The sequence below is a fragment of the Talpa europaea genome, assembly GCF_964194135.1.
Source record: "Talpa europaea genome assembly, chromosome: 12".
In the NCBI taxonomy this organism is placed as follows: domain Eukaryota; kingdom Metazoa; phylum Chordata; class Mammalia; order Eulipotyphla; family Talpidae; genus Talpa; species Talpa europaea.
This window is the reverse complement of record NC_140079.1, coordinates 41,072,290-41,092,189: the sequence shown is the minus strand read 5'-3', so window position 1 is coordinate 41,092,189 and position 19,900 is coordinate 41,072,290. Positions and strand designations below refer to the sequence as shown.

Genomic DNA, 19,900 nt, shown 5'->3' with positions numbered 1-19,900 from the left:
ACAGAACAAGCTGGAGAATGGACCTTGAGGGCAAATGGGAAATCACCAGCCATGCACCAGACCAATTATATGCCCTCGATTATATAATCCACCCTATAATGCAACTACAGAGCTGCATAATACAGTTGATTTTTAATGATGCACACTTAAAACTTATGTAATGTTACAATGTAATGCTACTCCAATAAAGCATAATAAAAATAAAAATTAGGGAGCCTCCCGGTGGCGCAGCGGTGGAGCGCTGGGTTGCCAAGCTGTCCGCAGCCTCTGCAGCGCTGGTTCAATCCCCGGCTGCTCCCCCGGCCCCGGAGGAGGGTCCCACATGATGCGCAGACCTCTCCTGCCGCCCGCTGCTCCCCTCAGCAGTGTACTTCAGTCCTTCTGCCTGCTCTGCTCCCCGCTCTGGCTCTGGTGAATTCTCTGACCCTCCCTCGCTTCTGACTGTACCCAGTGCGTGTATAAATAAATAAATAAATCTTTAAAAAAAAATGAAAATACAAAAAAAAAATAAAAATAAAAATAAAAATTAGGGTGCATGATTTTTGGACCAGACACGTGGCCTCTTAGATTCTCAGTTTGCTCATCAGCAAAGTGTCAATACCCACCTTCTGTGATGATGATGATGCCCATGAGTCTTTGAAAGAATAAAACCCTATAAAGTGCTAGTTGATGCCATGATGGGTAATGATTGATTACAGAATGGCACAGCAGAACCAGAAGATAGGGTTCCCTTCTTTCCTGCATAGTGTTCCCTTAGCCAGACCTATGGTGTCCCTCAACAACATTTTCTTCATCTTTAGTCAATGCTTAATTAAACAAACCCACCTCTGCTCCGAACCTCTCCCTAATTCTTTGGGATCTATCTATTAAGATGTTGGCAGTAACTTTTATGAACACTTTTCCTTTCAATTTCCTCAGGATCTTCAACTCCACTCCACCTCCCCTTGCCCCAACCCCCACTCCATGGTCTCAGAGAAATCCAGACCCCTTCACTTTTCCAAGACTGCAGAGTACTGCAGAGTAGTTAGAAGTGAGTGGGACATGGCATCAGAACTCAATTTAGCTTTGCTAGCTGTGTGAGTTTGGAGCAGTGTCTCAACCTCTGTGGTCTGGAAAGTAGAGGGAATTACATGCCTTCCCTCCTAGAGTCATCATGGGGATTGAATAAAATTGATACCCCCTGGCCCATAGCAAGCACAGATGTTAGCTCTTTCTAAAACTGCTTTTTAAACTTTATATTGAAGTAGAACATTCATGCACAAAGCACACATGTGCCCGCACATCTTGAGCAGTTTTCAAAAACTGAGCACAGTGATGTAGCTAATACCCCAAACTAAGAAATAGAACACCCTCAAAACTCTAGAAACCCTTTTTCCCCTACAAACACAGTAACTCCATCATGACCTAGAACAGCATAGATGAATCTCGCTTGAATTGTAAACACAACATGGCTTGCGGCATGCTTTCGTTGAGTTCTTTCCCTCACTTGTGTGTGTGTGTGTGTGTGAGAGAGAGAGAGAATGTGTGTGTGTGTGTGTGTGTGTGTGTGAGTGTGAGAAATTCATCCACCTTGTGGCTGTAGCTCACGGCTGTGTATGCAGTGTCACCTGTTTCCTTCACTGGTGATGGGCATTTGGGTAATTTCCATGCTGAAGCTACAACAGAGAAACCTTGTCTGCCCTCTCACACTTGTCATCTCATGGCCGTGGCTCATGTTTCTCTGGGAGGTAGTCCTAGGAGTGGAACTTCTCAGTCTAAGAGAGGAATCTGTTTCACTTTAGAGGAAACTGCCTAACAATTTTCCTGAGTAGTGGGACCAGTGAAAGTTCCCACTGGTTGTAGGCAGTTTAGCATTTTTTTTTTTTAAATTTTGATCCAGGAGTGCTTCTCCAAAGGAGGAACCCCCGAAATGTGTGGAAACTCAACTGAAAATGTAGTTGTCCATTTTCTTGAAAGCTTCACTGTATCAGATGTCTCCTTTAGACCCACCAGGCTGTTCTTTTCCTCGGATACTATGCTCTTTACTTGCAAACTTGGACAAATCTCCTTTATTTGGAAGATACCCCATGCCCTCTGATCTCACATGCTCTTCTCCCCTCTTCTCATTTTGGCCTCTCAATGTTGTGATCAGTAAGATAATGAAACTATGCCCTTCAGGAGGCAAGCGACCTGCTAATCTGAGAATCCGCAGGCCTTTGCTCAGCTGCGTTCCTTTCTTGTCACCAACAAACTGCCTCCTCTAGCTCTGGTCTTTTCTAGAATCACTTACCTCGTGCCTTCTGGAGCTTTGCATCTTTTCCTGCTCCTTTTTATTTAAGAAAACACTGTGTTTTAAAGAGCTTCAGGAATCACCCAAAATAGAAACTTGTCCTTTTGTGCAAATCTCTACTTTAAAGATAAATAAGAGGAAGAACTGTTCCTTGCAAAGGTTAAGGCACTTGAGAGGACCTCATGTGAGTGATAAGAACTTTACATTAAGGAAAGAAAATGCAGGAGAATGTCTGTGTGACCCAGGGTGAGGGGGAGGACTTTTTCAACAGAACTTTGAACACAAACTCTCAGGCAAAACAAATAAACAAAAATACTCAATGAAAAACAAGATGTTCAAATAAAGATATAATGGAGGTGGCTTAGGAACCCAACAGTCAACCCAGATCTTGGTTGTACTATTTCCTGTAAATCCTCAAGCAAGTTTCTCAACCTCCCTGGACTTTGGTTCCCTTGTTAATAAAATGGAAAGAACAGTGTCAACCTATGGAGCTCTCAAGAGTTTTAAACCAGTTAATATGTATGAATCATTTAGAGTAGCACCTGGTACATGATAAGAACTCTGCATAGAATGCTGCAAAAATGACTGACCAGGGATTAAATCCAACTTGCTGTCCACTATGGTAGTCCCCTGCCACAAGTGCCTATTTTAAATGTAAACAAATGAAAAGTAAATACAATTTATAACTCAGTTCCTCACACTGGCCACTTATGAGGACTCAAGCCCAAGTGGAGTCAGCGGCTCCTGTGCTGGCTGGTGTAGACTGTACAAGGGAATGTCTACAAGTCCACACAGACAGCACAAGGCCTCAGTAGGAAAACAGGCAAAAAAAAAAAGGTGGTCAGGGAAATTAGGGGAAAGAAGTTTGAAAAGCTAATTGATATGTGATATAGTATTCAAGATCATTTGTAATCAGAAGGATGAAAATTAAAGCAGTGTGTATTTCTGTAAAACTCGTATAGTGGGAAAAATTAGAAAGATGGCCAAGCCAAGGGTTGAGGATGTGGGGATAGAGAAAATTTTTGTCCTGCTCATGGAATGTAGCCTGAGTGGCCTTCAGGAATCACCCAAAATAGCGGCCTTCAGGAATCATCAGAGCATCATCAGAGGTACAGTGTGGTTAAGTCTAGTCCCACAGGGCCTCCCCAGTGGTGCAGCAGTTGAGCACTGGGTTGCGAAGCTGCCCCAGCCTCTGCAGCACAGGTTCGATCCCCTGCTGCTCCCGGCCAGGCCACCAGAGGAGGGTCCCACATGGCGCGCAGACCTCTCCTGCCTCCCGCTGCTCCCCTCAGCAGTGTGCTTCGGCCCTTCTGCCTGCTCTGCTCCCTGCTCTGGCTCTGGTGAATTCTCTCACCCTCCCGCGCTTCTGACTGTACCCAGTGCTTGTATAAATAAATAAATAAATCTTTTTAAAATAAATAAATAAATAAATCTTTTAAAAAAAAAAAGTCTGGTCCCACAGCAGTTATGCCCTCAGGCATCACCTCAAGGAGATCTTCCCTGGGTTTCTAAGGAGCAGGTACAAGGATGTTCATTCCAGCTCTGGCTGTGGAACAGAAGCTGGAGGTCACCTAGTGTCCATGCCTGGAGAATGGGATGGTGGGATGGAGCAGCAGCAACCATGCAGCATGGGCCCAGCAGAAGCCCAGACTGCATGTCAACAGACTGTCCTGGATGGGGCTTAGAAACACGGTTCTGGATGAAAACAGAAAACAACAGCCTGCCCCACTTCCTGCCGTTTATGTAAATTAAAAATACACTCACTTAAAATAAAGCACAGGTTTTGTAAGGATGCACTCCAAAGAGACTGAGTTAAACATTTTATCAGCTACCCCTTGAGGGAGAATGAAAGTAGGAAACAAAGATAGCAAAGAAGGAAAGAGGGAAAGGGGAGGGAGGGAGGAAGGGAAGACAGAAGAGGAGATTACACAGGTCAAAGGTAAAGCTACGCCATGAACTGAGGAGAGTGATTTACTCAACTGTCTGAAGTTGAAGGTTTTAAAAAGAAATTTTGGAAATAGCTTTCCCAAGAGGGGGTAAAAATCAGGTAATGTAAGAATGAACCTGAAGAGGATGTGCAGAAAACAGACTGCATGGGAAGCAATTATGCAATTATGCCCCTAAGTGCCCATCTCAGGAAGATTTGACCTGGGTCCAGAAGAAGCAGGTGCTTCTTCTAACCTGAGGTGGAGGATCTAGGCATTTCCTATCCTCTCGCCTGCTTTCCCACCACACGAACATAAACTTCCTCTCCTGTCTGCCCCTCCCCTCTCAGCTGCTAGCCTACTGTTGACCATGAGGTCTCTTCAAGCCCAGGACCTTTGCACATGTATCATCATCATCTACCTGGCACATAGTTTCTCACCTGCGAATATTTATTGACATCCTGACTGCCAGCCAGCAGAGAAAAATCTAGCTCCTTCATACACTCAGGTTAGTCCAGGCATAAAATTGACTGAAGTCTTGGAAGAGGGAAAGTAGGGTAATCAAATTAACCAGGGGGAGCACAGTGGAAGTGGCAAAGCCAGACTGGAAACCCAGGCAGCATATGTTAGCTGTGTGATTGTGGGCAAGTAGCTAGCTTTTCTGGGTCTCAGTTTCTCTGTCAATTAAATGAGAGTAGAACACTTACTTGGTAAAGATACTGGGCCATAAAATGGTATCTCAATAATCTTACACCAGTGAGAATGGCACATATTAAAAAAACTAGCAACAACAAATGTTGGCGAGGGTGTGGAGCAAAAGGAACTCTCCTACACTGCTGGTGGAAGTGCAAACTGGTCCAACCACTATGGAGAGCTGTGTGGAGATTTCTTGACCTACCAAACATAGAGCTTCCATATGATCCAGCAATTCCACTCCTAGATATTTACCCAAAGGACACAGAAACATCAATTCCAAAGAGCACCTGCACCCCTATATTTATAGCAGCACTGTTTACAATAGCTAAGCTTTGGAAACAACCCAAATGCCCAAAAATAGATGACTGGATCAAGAAGATGTGGTACATATACACCATGGAATATTACCCAGCATTCAAAAAAGATAAACACATGCAATTTGCAGCAACATGGATGGCGCTGGAAGGGATCATGCTCAGCGAAATAAGCCAGAAAGAAAAAGAAAAATACCGGATGGTCTCACTCATAGCAGGAATCTAGAAAACTTACATAAGGGACCAGGAAAATGAATAACTTTAAGAAAGTGAAAATCAAAATCAACAAAAAAACTATGAACCAGAGACACTCTAAGGGGGGTGGGGGGCGGGGAGGGGAGGGATTGGGGTCAAAATAAGGGGGTTGCGATTGTATGGGGAATATAAAAATAAAATTTATTTTAAAAAAATGGTATCTCAATATATAAAGCACTAAGAACACATTGACAAAGAGAAAAAAAAAAACTCAGTGAGTGTTGGTTTCTTTTTTTTTTAAGATTTATTTATTTATGCATACAAGAGCTGGGATACAGGCCAGAGATGCAGGGGGTGAGAGGATTCACCAAAGACAGAGCAGGGAGCAGAACAGGCAAATCAATTGAAATGCACTGCTGAGGGGAGCAGCGGGCAAGACAAGAGAGTCTGCTGTGCCATGTGAGTTGCTCCCTGGCAGGGTATCAAACTTGTGCTGCAAAAGCTACAGATTGCTTCAAAGTGTGGTGCTTAAACCCTTGCACCACCAGGGAGGCCCCTGAGTGTTGGTTTCTTCATCAGTTGATTCTGGTATAATTTAGTGGCAAGTAGCAAGGTAAAAATAGATGATGATGGTGATGATGATGATGATGATGAAGGAGGTGAGGGAGGAGAAAACAAGCTTTTATATAGGATTTACTAAATTCCACAGTTCTAAGCACTGATTTATTTATCACATATATTCCCATGCTTATAAAGAAAGTACTATTATCATCCTCATTTTGTAACTCAGGAAACTGAGGCACAGAGATGTTGAGTAGCTTGCCGAAAGCCATGTAGCTAATGAGTAGACAAACCAAACTTTGGGGGAAAAGGACATTATTCACATTACAAGAATTCTAGGGAGCTGGAAGGCTGGTTCCAGAGTTGGTTCAACAGCCCAGCAAGACCTCTAAGGATTCTTTTCCATCTTTTCCCTCCGCCATCATCAGTGTAAGGACTTTCTTGGCAACTTTTACCCCTTGGCCACCTTAGTTCCCAGATATCTGCTCAGCATCCCACGTAGACACAAAAGTGTCATACCAAAGAAGAGATGGGGCTGTCTCCTGCCTTGAGACTCATCTCAGGAAGATGAAACTCTTTCCAAGAAGTGCCTATTGGACTATCACTTGGGTCCTGTTAAGCACACAACTGGGTTATATGGCTGGTGTGCTCAGTCAAGGAGCACCTTGACTCACAAGAAATCCTAGGAATAAAGAGACTATTGGGTCTTTTCTGCCTCTGATGGAAGATGGACTCTGCTCACAAAAGAAGGTGTAGGAATGGCTATTGGGTAAACAGCTATCAGTGTCTTCTTCTGTTCTTTTCCCAGTTTAAGACAAGTTCTGTCTTCTCCCTGGCCTTTCATCTCTTCTAGAATATATAGTTCACCCTTGAACAATATGGGTTTGAACTATGTGGATCCACTTATACATGGATTGTTTCAAATATATATATATATAAATGTATTATCTCTTCCTTATGACTTTCCTTATAACATTTTCTTTTCTCTATTTTAAGAATAGAGTATAAATTAGGGGGGTGGGGGAGGGAGGGAGGAACGGGGAAAGGAAGGACTAGAGTCAAAATAAGGGGGGGGTGCAATTGTATGGGGAATATAACCAAAATGAAAATGCATACATTGTGCAAAGATGAAAAAAGATGTAAGAATTATATAAAATAAAATATTTAAATTTAAAAAAGAGGAAATGCAAAGGACAAACAGGCATATGAAAAAATGTGCAACATCACTTGTAATTGAGGAAATGTGAATCAAAATTACAATGAGATACCATCTTACACCAGTGAGAATGGCACATATTGAAAAAACTGGCAACAACAAATGTTGGCGAGGATGTGGAGAAAAAGGAACTCTTCTGCACTGCTGGTGGGAGTGCAAACTGGTCCAACCACTATAGAAAGCTGTGTGGAAATTCCTCAATCTGCTAAAGATGGAGCTTCCATATGATCCAGCAATTCCACTCCTAGGTATTTACCCAAAGGACACAGAAACATTAATGCAAAAGGGCAGCTGCACCCCTATGTTTATAGCAGCACTATTTGCAATAGTTAAGCTATGGAAACAACCCAAATGCCCCAAAATAGATGACTAGATCAAGAAGATGTGGTACATATACATAATGGAATATTACTCAGCTGTAAAAAAGATAAACTCATGCAATTTGCAGCAACATGGATAGAGCTGGAAGGGATCATGCTCAGCAAAATAAGCCAGAAAGAAAAAGTACCAATGGTCTCACTCATAGCGGGAATTTAGAAAACTTAAATAAGGGACCAGGAAAAAGACTAATTATAATAAAGTAAAAATCAAACTCAATAAGCAACTATAAACCAGAGACACACTACAGGCTGGGAGAAGGGAGTAGGATCAAACCAAGGGGGGTGGGAATTGTATGGGGACTATAACCAAGATGAAAATGCATACATTGTGCAAAAATGAAAAATGATGTAAAAATTATATAAAATAAAAATTAAAAAAAGAATATAGTATAAATTACATATAACATACAAAATAGGTGTTTATAGACTGGTTATGTTCTCAGTAAGACTGTGGGTGAATTGCAGGTCATTGGTAGTTAAATCCATTATCAAAATATGTGGATTTTTGATTGCACAAGGGTAGACAGTCAGTGCCCCTAAAACCACATTATTCAAAATTCAACTGTGGGCCTCCCTGGTGGCGCAGCGGTTGAGCGCTGGGTTGAGCGCTGGGTTGTGAAGCTGCCCGCAGCCTCTGCAGCGCCGGTTCAATCCCCGGCTGCTTCCCGGCCACCGGAGGAGGGTCCCACGTGGCGTGCAGACCTCTCCTGCCGCCCGCTGCTCCCCTCAGCAGTGTACTTCGGTTCTTCTGCCTGCTCTGCTCCCCGCTCTGACTCTGGTGAATTCTCTCACCCTCCCACGCTTCTGACTGTATCCAGTACTTGTATAAATAAATAAATAAATCTTTAAAAAAAATAAAATAAAAAATAAAAAAATTAAAACAAAATTCAACTGTACTCTACTAGTTATCTTTGCTTTCCTACATTTTACTTCTTCATTCATTTATTCAACAGACATCTTTAAGCACCTGTTATAACCAGGCACAGTTTTAGGTACACTGGATATGGCTATGAACAAAACAGTTATTAATTCCTGCCTTAATGGGTAGACATGCCAAAACAGTAACATCCAATTGACCTTTCTGTAATGATGGAAATGTTCTGTGTATGCACTGCTCAGTGGGCCATAGAGCACTTGAAATTTGACTAATATGACTGAGGAACTGATTATCTAATTTAAGGTAATGTAAAATTTATATTTAAATAAAGCTGTGTGGCTAGTGGTACCTTATTGGTTATGGCTACCTTATTGGGTAACATAGCCCTAAAGGCCATGGGATACATCACTGACTTCTGCCTTTTGGTATATAAATATATTCAGTTGTCTCCCACCCTATAAGTCCTCTGTTTTCACCCTCAGGCTGATGTTTCTAATTCCTCTTCTCTTTTCTCTCCAGCCATCAACCATGGTATGACTTCCTAGTGACCTAATGGCATGGGTAATGGATAGTCTTCACCCAATGCCTCTTACTCCACTCTGTGCTACCTTAGAGACCAAGACCTTTCCTTTCTCAAAATGCTTTGAAACTTCACCCCCAAGAATGACACTCTCTGCTAGGTCTTCTCCCACTTCTGTGACTTCACCTGTTTTTTCACCAATCTCTTTCCTCTTTTTGTCCCTTAAGATGTAGCTCTTCCCCCACATTCCACTGGGGACTCGGCTTTTATCACGTTACCCATATACCCAGGGATATTTTGTCTACTATAACCCTGTCCTCTACCAACCCTTATTCATTCACCAAATTGTCTGCTAGGTCATGAAAGGTGCTACAGGTACTACAAAAAAAGGTCTCTGCCCTCCTCATGGAGCTGGTGTTCTAGAAGAGGAGGTGAATAATAAATTCAGTGTAATAAACAGCATAATTCCAGAGCATAAAGTGTCTCTTTAGCTAGAGAAGCCAGGGAGATCCTCTCTGAGAAGGCAGAATGTGAACTGTAACTTAAAAGATTTGAAAACAGACATGTAGGTAAAGAGGGGGAGAGGATGGTAGAGTGCTGGCAGTAAAAGGCTCAGCCAATAAACACACACACACACACACACACACATACACACACACACCACATTACCATGGTGGGAAGAACTTTCCCTGCTGGCAGAACAGAAAGTCAGAGTGGCCAGAGTGTGGTGGGATAGGATGGAGTCAAGTCATGAAAAGTTTTGTGATTATGATGGAGTTTGCATTTTACTCTAAGCCCAATGGAAACGATAGCAAAGTTTTAATGAGGGGGTTATAGAAAACTGGTATCTCAAACTCAACATGTTAACAATCCAGTTCTCATCTCATTTAAACCTACCCCTTCTTCCGTCTTCCCCAGCTCAACTGATGACAACTCTTTCAGGTAGCCCAGGCCAAAACTCTAGAGTCACCCTTGATTCTTCTGTCTCCCACCTGTGCTCAGTCCTCCCAGTAGGAGCCTGAATGACTCTTTATTGTTTTCCACCTAATGTACACTTTTCCGCTGTTACCTTGTTCACAGCAGCATCCTCAGCCCCTACCTGAGTGCCTGGCTCAGTAAACCTTTCTTGAACAAATCAATGATCATCCCTTGGTTGTTTATTCAGAAACAGGAGACTATTCTTTTCTCTTTCTCCTTCACCATCTCCCTCCCCCCATCCCATCAGCTGTTTGAATAGAAGACTGATGTTCTGGAGTCCTGCGGTCCTGGGTTTGTGTTCTTACTTGGTGTTGTAGACCTCTGTACATTAGTAACTTCTCTGTGCTTTAGTTTCCTCCTCTGTAAAATGGGACTCATCCTGCCAACTGCTGGGATGCAGGGAGGCTGTGATGAGCCCAGGCAAGCTCCCTGGTGCACAGCAATCAATGGCAGCTATATATAAATCGGGGCCTCCTTTGTACTCCCACTGCCTTTGTCCTAGTTCCAGCCCTCATTACACCGGCCTGCTCTTGCGGCTCCCTCCTAACTTCTGCTTCATCACCACCAATCTGTCCTTTCAGCTGTCAGGCTTGTCTTCCCAGCGCCAACCCTAATCATATCCCTCACCTGATCCAAAGCCTTACATGACTCCCACTGTCCACACGACAAGACCTTTAACCTCCAGTTCACAGCCTCCACCATCCAGTTCACCCAATTTCTCCCCAATCATTTGGAGCCTTTTGCCTCTATAGAGATTTCTTGACTATGGAAACCTTTCCCTTCCTGCTATCCTTCCTAATTCCTTCTCATCCTTTCAGGGAGGGGTACAGAAGAGAATACATATGGGTGCCAACTGAGATTGCACTGGAAAGAAGGGAGGAAGGTCTCAGATTATCTGCTTGGTCAAGTTAGGGCAAGGGCTGTACAATGAGGAAGCACAGGCCAGGGTTTAACCCCAGTTCTAAGATTTTGCACAGTGCTGCCTCCCCAGACTTGGACTCTGCAATGATGCTGTCCCCGGCCCTCCCATCTGCATTCATTTCACTCCTGCCTCCTATAGCCCTGAGGTCAGAAGGATTTGTACTTGAATCTCTCACCCGCTTGCTTGGATGGGCATCAGTGGGCAGGGTTAAGTTCATCTCAGCATGATCATTGTGTCCAACACAAGCTAGTCTAGTCCCATCATTGCTCACTTGACTCCCCTTGACCCCCATCTCCTAGCTTATGGCCCTGGTTGCCCCCCAAGAGGGATCTTACTTTCATATAAGTCAGATTGCATCTCTCTTCACCTCAGAACCCTCTGTGGCTCCCACTTCATTCAGAGCAAAAGCCACAGTCCTCCCCAAAGCCCACCAGAGGGATGATCTGCTCATCGCCTTCCTGCCCTCATCTCACTCTAGAGTGAGACACCGGCCACACTGGCCTCTCGCTCTTCTTCGGAACACATGCACTGGCTGTCCCTCTGCCAAGAGTTTCCCCTAACATCTTGGGACAGCACACCCCCTGGCTCTCTTCTCTCTCTTCACTTGCTTTCCTTCCTCCAGCGTCTCTTTCTCTAGACCTGACTGTCCAGTAGTTCACCATGGGCCAGACATGGTCACTGAACACCGAACTGAGATTTGCCATGAAGTGTAGAACAGCACCATACATCAGACTCCACCCAAAGAAAAGTATGTCTAATATGTCTTATTAATAGTCCTTCATATCAATGACCTATGGAAATTATAACACTTTGGATAGATTGGATTACATAAACTATATTATTGAAATTGATTTCACTTGTTTCTTTTTACTCTTTTTAATATGGCTACTAAGAAGCTTTAAATTTCACACTCTATTCTTACATTTCTACTGGGCAGCACTGGTTTGATCTTCTTAACCCTGAATGAGTTTCCTACCAGGTGGTAAAGAACAATTTACCTTTACCAGGGGTTATGAAAGTCACTACTTCTCTCATCCTGCCCCACGTTCATCCCCTCCCAATTCCCAGGCATTGTTTTTCTCCCTCATCACCATCACCCTGACATCTGGCCTCTTTATTGGGTTTACTTTCATTCTTCCCCACACAGACAGGAATTTCTGTGACTCATGTTTCAGTACCTGGACAGGGCCTAGCACCTTGTAAGTGCTTAGTTAACATTGTGAAGTGAACTAATGGAGACACACCCAATGCCTGTGGTTTGCTGTGTGTGCCCTAACCTATAGCTTTTATCTACCAAGAAAGAGGAAATTTAGATGCAGAAAGAGAATGATGATGAAAAAGACAGAGTTTGAGGAACCCAAATGAATATGAGAATGTTGACAGAGGAAGAGAAAAGTAGAGTAAATTGAATGAAGAGTTCTTTGGGGTTGTATGGTGTGGCCTCCGCCTACCTCCAGCTTCGAGGCCCTATCCAAATGTGCACCAGGCACTGTCCAGTTCCTAGTATTTCCCAAATGCCTCCCACCCATCCCTCACCCCCATGATCTCTGTCTCAATCATTCCTCGTGCTGGAAAGTTCTTTCCCCACTGACTGGATTCTTCCTCCTCATATATGTTTGAGACCTCAGCCTGAGCTGGCCTTTCTTGAGCCTGAGACTAGTTCACACCACCTGCCATGTGCCTCCACCCTGGTGTCTTCCCAGCTCTGAGGACACGTCACACCTGTGTCAGTCATTCGTGGTGTGCATTGTGTGCATTATGTTTTATATCATTCCTCTTCTGTGTCAGCTCATGGGGCCAAGATAGTCTTGTGTATTGCTCTGCTCAGGATGTAGGATGTACTCAGATCACATTTGTTGATGGTAGAAAAATAGATCAACCCAACCTAAAATGTCCACCTCTGCTATAGGAGTAATCTTGTAAAGGAGTTGGGAACGCTTCCTGTCCTAGTTTGGCATGCCCCAAAATAGACCCTGAAATAAGGGTTCAGATACAAGTGGATCATCTGGGAGGTGTCCCTGGGAAGTGGCAGTGGAAGAGAGAGGAGAGAAGGGGAGAAAGCTCTGTGGCTGGGCAGGTTGCCTCTGTGGCCAGCGGGGCTCATTCTCCTGGGACTCTGTTGAACACACACACCTCAGTTACTAGCAGTGAGGGGTGAGGAGCTGGGCTATGGAGCCACCTACTCCACACAGTCTTTGGATGAAGACTGTTTCCACAAGGACATTCATTTCCTAGGCCTTTCTCTGCTTCAGAGAAGACTCTTGAGAGAAAGATTTTTTTATTGGTTCTTCCGAGAGGCAGATACTGGTTGTTTCAAAGATAAAGTAATGCCAATGTGGTTGTTTCCAGGACACAGTGGTAAGGTCCAGGCCCCTGGACAACACTGAAGATGCTCCCAAATTATTTGCACTCTCACCCTCCTCTTGATGCAGAGCCCTCTGGTGTGGGGCATTTCCTGTCCATCATCTGAACTTCCGATGACAACCTCTTCTGTCATTGCTCTATGGCAGCTCATTCTACATAATTTACCTCAGAAATGGACTCACTGAGGAAACAGGCTTGGGAGGTTTCTAGGGCTGCCTGAGGAGGAGATGCAGGACCCCCGTCTCACCAGCCACACTTCTGCAAGTAAGGTCTTATGATGAGGTCTTCCAGGGAGGTTCAGCAGAAGGCTCATCTGTCCTGTGTTGCCTTGATTCTCACTCCATTTGCCTTTGCAAGAGTGGTTCCTTTTGACCCAAGGTTTGGGGTCTGTACCCGCTTCTGGGGCTCAGCCATCCACACCACCAGGGCCATGTCCATTGTTTGTTTCTAGGTAACTTAGCATATTTCCTGTATGCTAGGGACAGAGTTGACCACTTCATTGTCAGTGCATTTAATCCTACAACCCTTGAGGCATCAGTATCATGGTTATCCCTCTTATACAACAGGGGAAACTGAGGCTCAGAGAAGTGGTTTGCCCAAGGTCACCCAGCTGGGAAGTGACAGAATCTGGATTTGAACCCATACAGACTGAGCTTTCAATACTGAACGACTTTCCTTTCTCTTGGTAAAGAGCCCGAACCCCCAAGGGCACTCCCCTGGCCCTGCCTCAGCCACCAACCCATCCCCAAGATCCATTCTGATCATGGGTTGTGAAATATATTGAATATCACTCTGACCTACCCCTAAACCTACCCTTTCTTCCATCTTCCCCCTCTCAACTGACACTCTGTGTACCACAGGGAAGCTTTTATCCCATGAGGCAGGTACTATTAACACTGTTATAGATGAGGAAACTGAAGCCAGAGATGTAAAGTCACCTGTCCTTGGCCACCCAGTCAGTAAACGACGACACTGAGTCCCAAGCACCCTTGCCTTCTGGCAGGACCCTGAGTCCCACCCTCTCATTTCCATTGTGGCTTCTTTCTTCCAGCATCTTGGCAACAGTTGGGACGGAGTTTGACCTACGGACGCTGAGGGCAGTTCGAGTCCTGCGGCCACTCAAGCTGGTGTCTGGAATCCCAAGTGCGTGAGTTTCTGACCCCGGCAAGGGGTCTAATCAGGGTTCCCAGGAACACTCTGTTCCCCTCTGCAGACACCTTAGGAAGAGCCCGAGTGCTCTTCCATGTGCATCATGGCAGGCTCCTCTTTGGGGAAACTCACCAGGAACCTAGCTGTAGGTCCAGTGAGCCCCTAAAAGCTAGTCAGGAGCCTCATCCATTACCACAGTACCCAGTTATTGAGTCCCTGTTGTCCATCAGGAGCCACACTGAGCATCGCTTATTATCTCATTGCTACTTCCAAGCCTGTGACAATGGACTGTGCCCACATCTCCATTTTATAGGTGGAGAAACTGAGACTCAGAGCTTCTGAATAATTTGAGCAGGGTCAAGTGCTGAGAAGTGGCAGATCTAGGAGCTAGCAAGTGTGACCCAAACCCCAGATATTGGTGACCATCACCATTCATCAACTGCCTATTGTGTACAAGGAGTGTAAAAAGAGCTCTACGTGCAATATCTTAGTTTGTCCTCACCATCATCCAGTGAAGGATCCAGAAGTCTGAGGCTCAGAAAGGTTAAATTACTCACCTGAGTACTTATAGTTGGACAGTGATGAACTCCGAAATCCTTACCTCCTCCATGCTGTTTTTCTCATTCTCCAAGGATGCTTTTGTTCCACTCTCGGGGTGGGTAGAGGACTGCAATATTTAGGGTCAAGATTAGATTCAGCTACCAAAACAAAACAAAAAAATCAGGGCTGATCTTGTTCTGTCCTGCCTCAGATAACAATTATTATCTATTATTATCATCATTGCTGTGACTAAAGTGCTTACTGTGTGCCAGTAAGTAATACCCTTTCTTTACACTCATTTATCTTCACCTACCCCTGTGAGATAGGTTCTCTAATCATCACCAGTTTACATTTTACTGGCTTCATTGTTCAGGTTCACTGCCACCCACGTGTTAAGATTTCCAGGATCACTGGCAACGTGGTGTTTCTGTAGAATGATGGTGCGTCCACTCAGGTGTCTACAAGTTTCCAGCAGGTGCCTGGACCATGTTAAATTAAGGGCTAGCCAGAGTTAGCACTAAAAAGAGTCTCTTTAATGGCTGCCTGTGATGTGCCAGGTACTTTGCCAGGTATGAACTCTGTCATTTAATCCTGAGAGGAAGGTGCTGTTCTAATCCCCCTATACAGATGAAGAAAACAAGACTCAGAGTGGCCACCTGACCTGCTCAAGGTCACATCTCTGGTTAGTAGAGGACTGGGTCGTTGGTAGAGGACTGGTCGTATACAACAGGCAGTTAATTCCCTAGAAGCAGATGTAGGTAAATGTTCAGATGCCACCTGCCTTACTCGGGCAGAGGTGGGAGGCAGGGAATGCTGTCAGGAGAGAGAGAATGAGGGCAGCAGGGTGGGGCAAGGGTGGAAGCCGAGCAAGGATGGTCAGCCCGGCCTCACAGGGCGCCCCTGAGTTGTGCACCAGCGCCGTCCTCCCGCGTGAGGCAAGGTGCCGGCCTTTTGTGCTTGGCTGGTTAGTTACTGGGAGTGGGAGGCTGGGAAGCAACAGCACCTGGGTGAGGTGGCTTCTGGTAACCAAGGGTAACTTGAGAGCCATTAGCCACTGCTACCCACAGCAGCTGAAGGGCAGGTGACTGGCGAAGGAGACTCAGGCTGGGCACCGGCACGGGAAGTGTCCAATCCCAACCTTAAGCTCGCGCCGTGCTGCCTCCTCAGTGCCACCCTTATGTTTATGTACCTTGGGGGTAGCAGCCCCTCAGGCCACCTTGACAGCATCCCTCTCTTACTGCTGTCAGGAGGCGCTGCCGTGGGCTATGCGACGTCCTCATCAAGGTGGACCTGGAGGGTATTATTCTGAGTGAAGTCAGAAGGAGAAAAACACAGATCTAGGATTTCACTGTGTGGTAGATAAAGAAAAAACAAAGGCAAACTTTTAGCCTATGAGGACAAAGTAGTAGTTCCCAGAAGGGAAGGGGGTGGGTAGGTGATTTGGGTAAAAGGGATCAGTTGTATGGTGAGGGATGAAAACTAGCCTTTTGGTGCCGAGCATGATGTAGTAGATACAAATGTTGATAGGTAAGCCCACACACCTGAAACCTAGATAATGTCATAAGCCAATGTCAATTCAATAAAAAAGAAAGGAGGGGGAAGGGCAGGAGGGTAAAAGGAAAGGAGAGAAAGGAGGTTAGGAAAAAAGCAAAGCTTGGAAACTTACAACTGGAGGTTTTCTTAACATCCAGCACAGTGGTTCCAAGCACAGGCTCTGACATTGCTCAGATTGTGATTCAGACCCTGCCTCTGTTCTTCCTCATGCCTGTGGGTGATCACGACACCTCTGAGCCTCGCTTCCCACCTCTGTAAAATGGGCATAGCTCCACATTTGCGTCCACCACGTGAGGTCCTCGCTTTAGCAGCACGAATGAACTATTGTCTGGTTTCTCAGGGCTGAAATGGGTGTTGACTGCTTCCCATGCAGGGGAGCAACTAGCCTTTGTGTGGGTTAGGAAAAGACACCCCCTCTTGGGGAAAAAAAAAACTGGAGAAATTAGTGAAAGCCACTCAACAGCTGGGAACATGGCTCAGAAAGCTATGGCTTCCACCCCATTCTTGCCCATCCAGTGGACAGCATATGTAAAATACATTTCTAAATATTTCACCTTGAAAAGTTCTTTGAAATATTACGAGGGATTGTTCTATTCATTGTAATGACCAGTCTCTGTGTGGCCCTTTATCTTCCTTCACCATGGCCCTATGCCTGTGCTCTGGGGTCCCTGGGGAGGTGCCTGGGGTGTGGGGTTGGGGGCACCTGCTCATGTGGCCATGGGCCCTCTCTCTGTGTTTCCCCAGGTTTACAAGTCGTCCTGAAGTCGATCATGAAGGCAATGATCCCCTTGCTGCAGATCGGCCTCCTCCTATTTTTTGCAATCCTTATTTTTGCAATCATAGGGTTAGAATTTTATATGGGAAAATTTCATACCACCTGCTTTGAAGAGGGGACAGGTAGGTCTGAGGCTCATGACTTGGTTTTTGTTGTTCCAGTTTTCCTCCCTTAGGGACAATCTCCTGGGGGGATATGTAGCGATTTGCTTCTTTCTGCTGCCAGCTGGAAGAACCTCCTTTTAAAAGCACTGCAGTGTAGGCAGGGGGACAAATAGCCCCTGAGGTCTTGGATGTTGCTAGGGCCTAGTGCTGGGATCTCCCAGAAGCTGCCCCAAGGCTCAGTGATTTCTTTGGGAATTGATCCCCAGAAAGTGCCATGGTGGGTGGGGGCAGTAATAAAACAGGGAAGGGAAGACATCTAGTAAAGGGGTTTATCCAGCAGACCACCAGTGTAGGCACCCAGGACTCAGACCCACTGGGCATCTCTGGGAGACAGGGGAGGACACACAGCTCGGAGCCATCCCACAGGAGGGTTGAGGAAGCCGGGGCACTCATCCTCTGACTTCTGTCCAACAATAGCAAGGTCTGCCCCAGATGGGTATTAATGTCCTGGCACAGCTGCACACTGGCGGGAGCAGGCGGTGGAGGTGTTTTCAGGGAGCGAGGACAGAAAGGGGCAGATGACGATGGGCTGTGTGCGACCTCAGCCTCTGCTGAGTTCCACCGCGGGAAGAAGGCGAGGGCAACATTACTCTGAAGGAAGGGGTATGATGGCTGTGCGGGTGCCCCCACACACACTGCAGGAGGGAGGATAGAGGATGGCTTCTCCTGGTCTGCCCCAGAATGTGCCTGAAGACACCCCAACTGGGAGTCTTGGCACCAGCCAATCACTGCGAGAAGCCTTTGTGTAGATTAGGAAAAGACGCCCCCTCTTGGGGAAAAAACTAGAAAAATTAGTGAAACTCACTCAACACTGTGCAGCGCCCAGTGCCCATGAGGCTGGGTCAAGAAGAGTGGGGGTGGGCAGGCGGGAGAAGGTCAGAGGGCAGGAGGCAAACCCCAGGGACTTGGCTCTGAACCGCAATGTGACAGGATGGTGGCCCTGCCCCCCACACATCAGGGCCCCAGCTCCAGGTACATTTTCAGTTAAACCCGCTGCTGTCCGAACTCGGGCTGTCCAAACTTACTCTCTGAAGCCCAATAACAAAATGGAGTTGAATAAGGAGGAAACCTGTGTCTCAATATTTGGTGCAGACCTCCTGAATGGCTTTGCCAGTAGGGAATGAAGGCCACCGTGAATCTAGGGAGTGGACCAAGTGGACAGTGAAGCCAAAGGGGGCTCCCTGTGGGGAGGGCAGTTTCAGGTCTGTCTTATTGGGAAGAAGATCTGTCTCAGAGTAACTTCCTGCCCACCTTCTCCACCCAGTGACCCCCAAATGGCCCAGCCATCTCCCAGACTTCCCGAGATGGGAGGAAAACCCAGTAAGGAAGGTTGATTTGGGATGCTTTTTTTCCCTTCTTTTTCTCTTACTCCTCCTGTCTCCTCTCCTGGGCCTGTGAAGTTTGCTCAATATGGGATGTCCTAATTATTTCTTTCCCCGATGAAGAAGGTGTTAATTGAGGCAGAACTATTTCTGCACTTGGCCTCGTCACCTAAGTGGAAATGTGAGAGGAAGGGATACAGTGAGGGCCCCTTGGAAAGATGGGCCCAGAGCAGAAAAACCAGGCTCCTGGATACTAGGTTTGGTCTGGGTGTTATTTTTTTCATTCCAGCCGAGAGGACAGGAGACTGGCTTGGGTCTGAGTGGGGCTGGGAGGGGGCAGACGTGGGTGGGGCAACTGGAGGGTAGGAAGCTTTGATTTAGGAGGATGACTGAAAAGCTCACAATTAAAAATATAAGGCGTGTGAGTAAGAGACAGATATATACAGACACCCTGGCAGCAGGTTAATTTTAAAATATATTTATAACCAAATTCCTCAGACTCTCGGGACGATTGCTTTTCTAGAAGCAGCCCTCAGAGTGTTTCATGTCGGTGGGGGGTGGGGGGGGGAGTTGAGGGAGGATGGCAATCGAGAACACAACTGGGCAACTCTGCTAAAGATAGACAGGTTCTCGGTTGCAGTGCCTTTCTTACGAGGAGCTTGACTCCTGTGCGCCCGGCACAGGGTTTAGCTCTCAGAGACACACAGGGATAAAGTGGAAGGCTTTCTGCTTTCCAAGAGCTTCCTGAATAGTTTGAGGAGAGAAAACCCCTCATTTGCATACAGTTCTTAGCAGTGACGGCTAATGCAAGGTTTTATCCCTCGCCAAATATGAACATTCTAGAGTTATTGTAGCCCCAAGGGAAAGAGGGCTCAGCTCGCAGGGGCCACTCCATGGCGGGTAGGACCAGCCAGGCTCAGACACAGGGCGGAGACAGAGAAGGTTCCTGACAGAAGCGACCTTCCCAACAAACAGTAGTCTTCATTTATCATGGGAGCCCCTGGGCTTTTTTATCCTTATCCTGAGCCTTCTGTTTTAAAAGATTTTGCCTTTCAACCTGTGTTTTCTAAAGCATATTCCTGTACTATATCCAGTGTGAGTGGAGAAGGTGTTTCCAGCAAAATAAACTAGTGGCCCCAGTGGTCACCACTTTCCAAGCAGCAGTGTCACTTCCGAAAG

The 19,900-nt window shown here is 45.9% G+C and overlaps 1 protein-coding gene across 4 annotated transcripts in view; it reads left to right on the top strand.

Moving 5' to 3' along the window:
- The window catches only part of CACNA1A (calcium voltage-gated channel subunit alpha1 A), a 216,632-nt gene that overhangs the window by 86,076 nt on the left and 110,656 nt on the right, over positions 1–19,900 (top strand). For all 4 annotated transcript variants that reach the window (XM_084251359.1, XM_084251358.1, XM_084251357.1 and 1 more), the window contains 2 exons: positions 14,269–14,360; positions 17,205–17,357. In XM_084251359.1, coding sequence (XP_084107485.1) covers positions 14,269–14,360; positions 17,205–17,357 — 245 coding nt within the window. The remainder of the gene's footprint in view (positions 1–14,268; positions 14,361–17,204; positions 17,358–19,900) is intronic.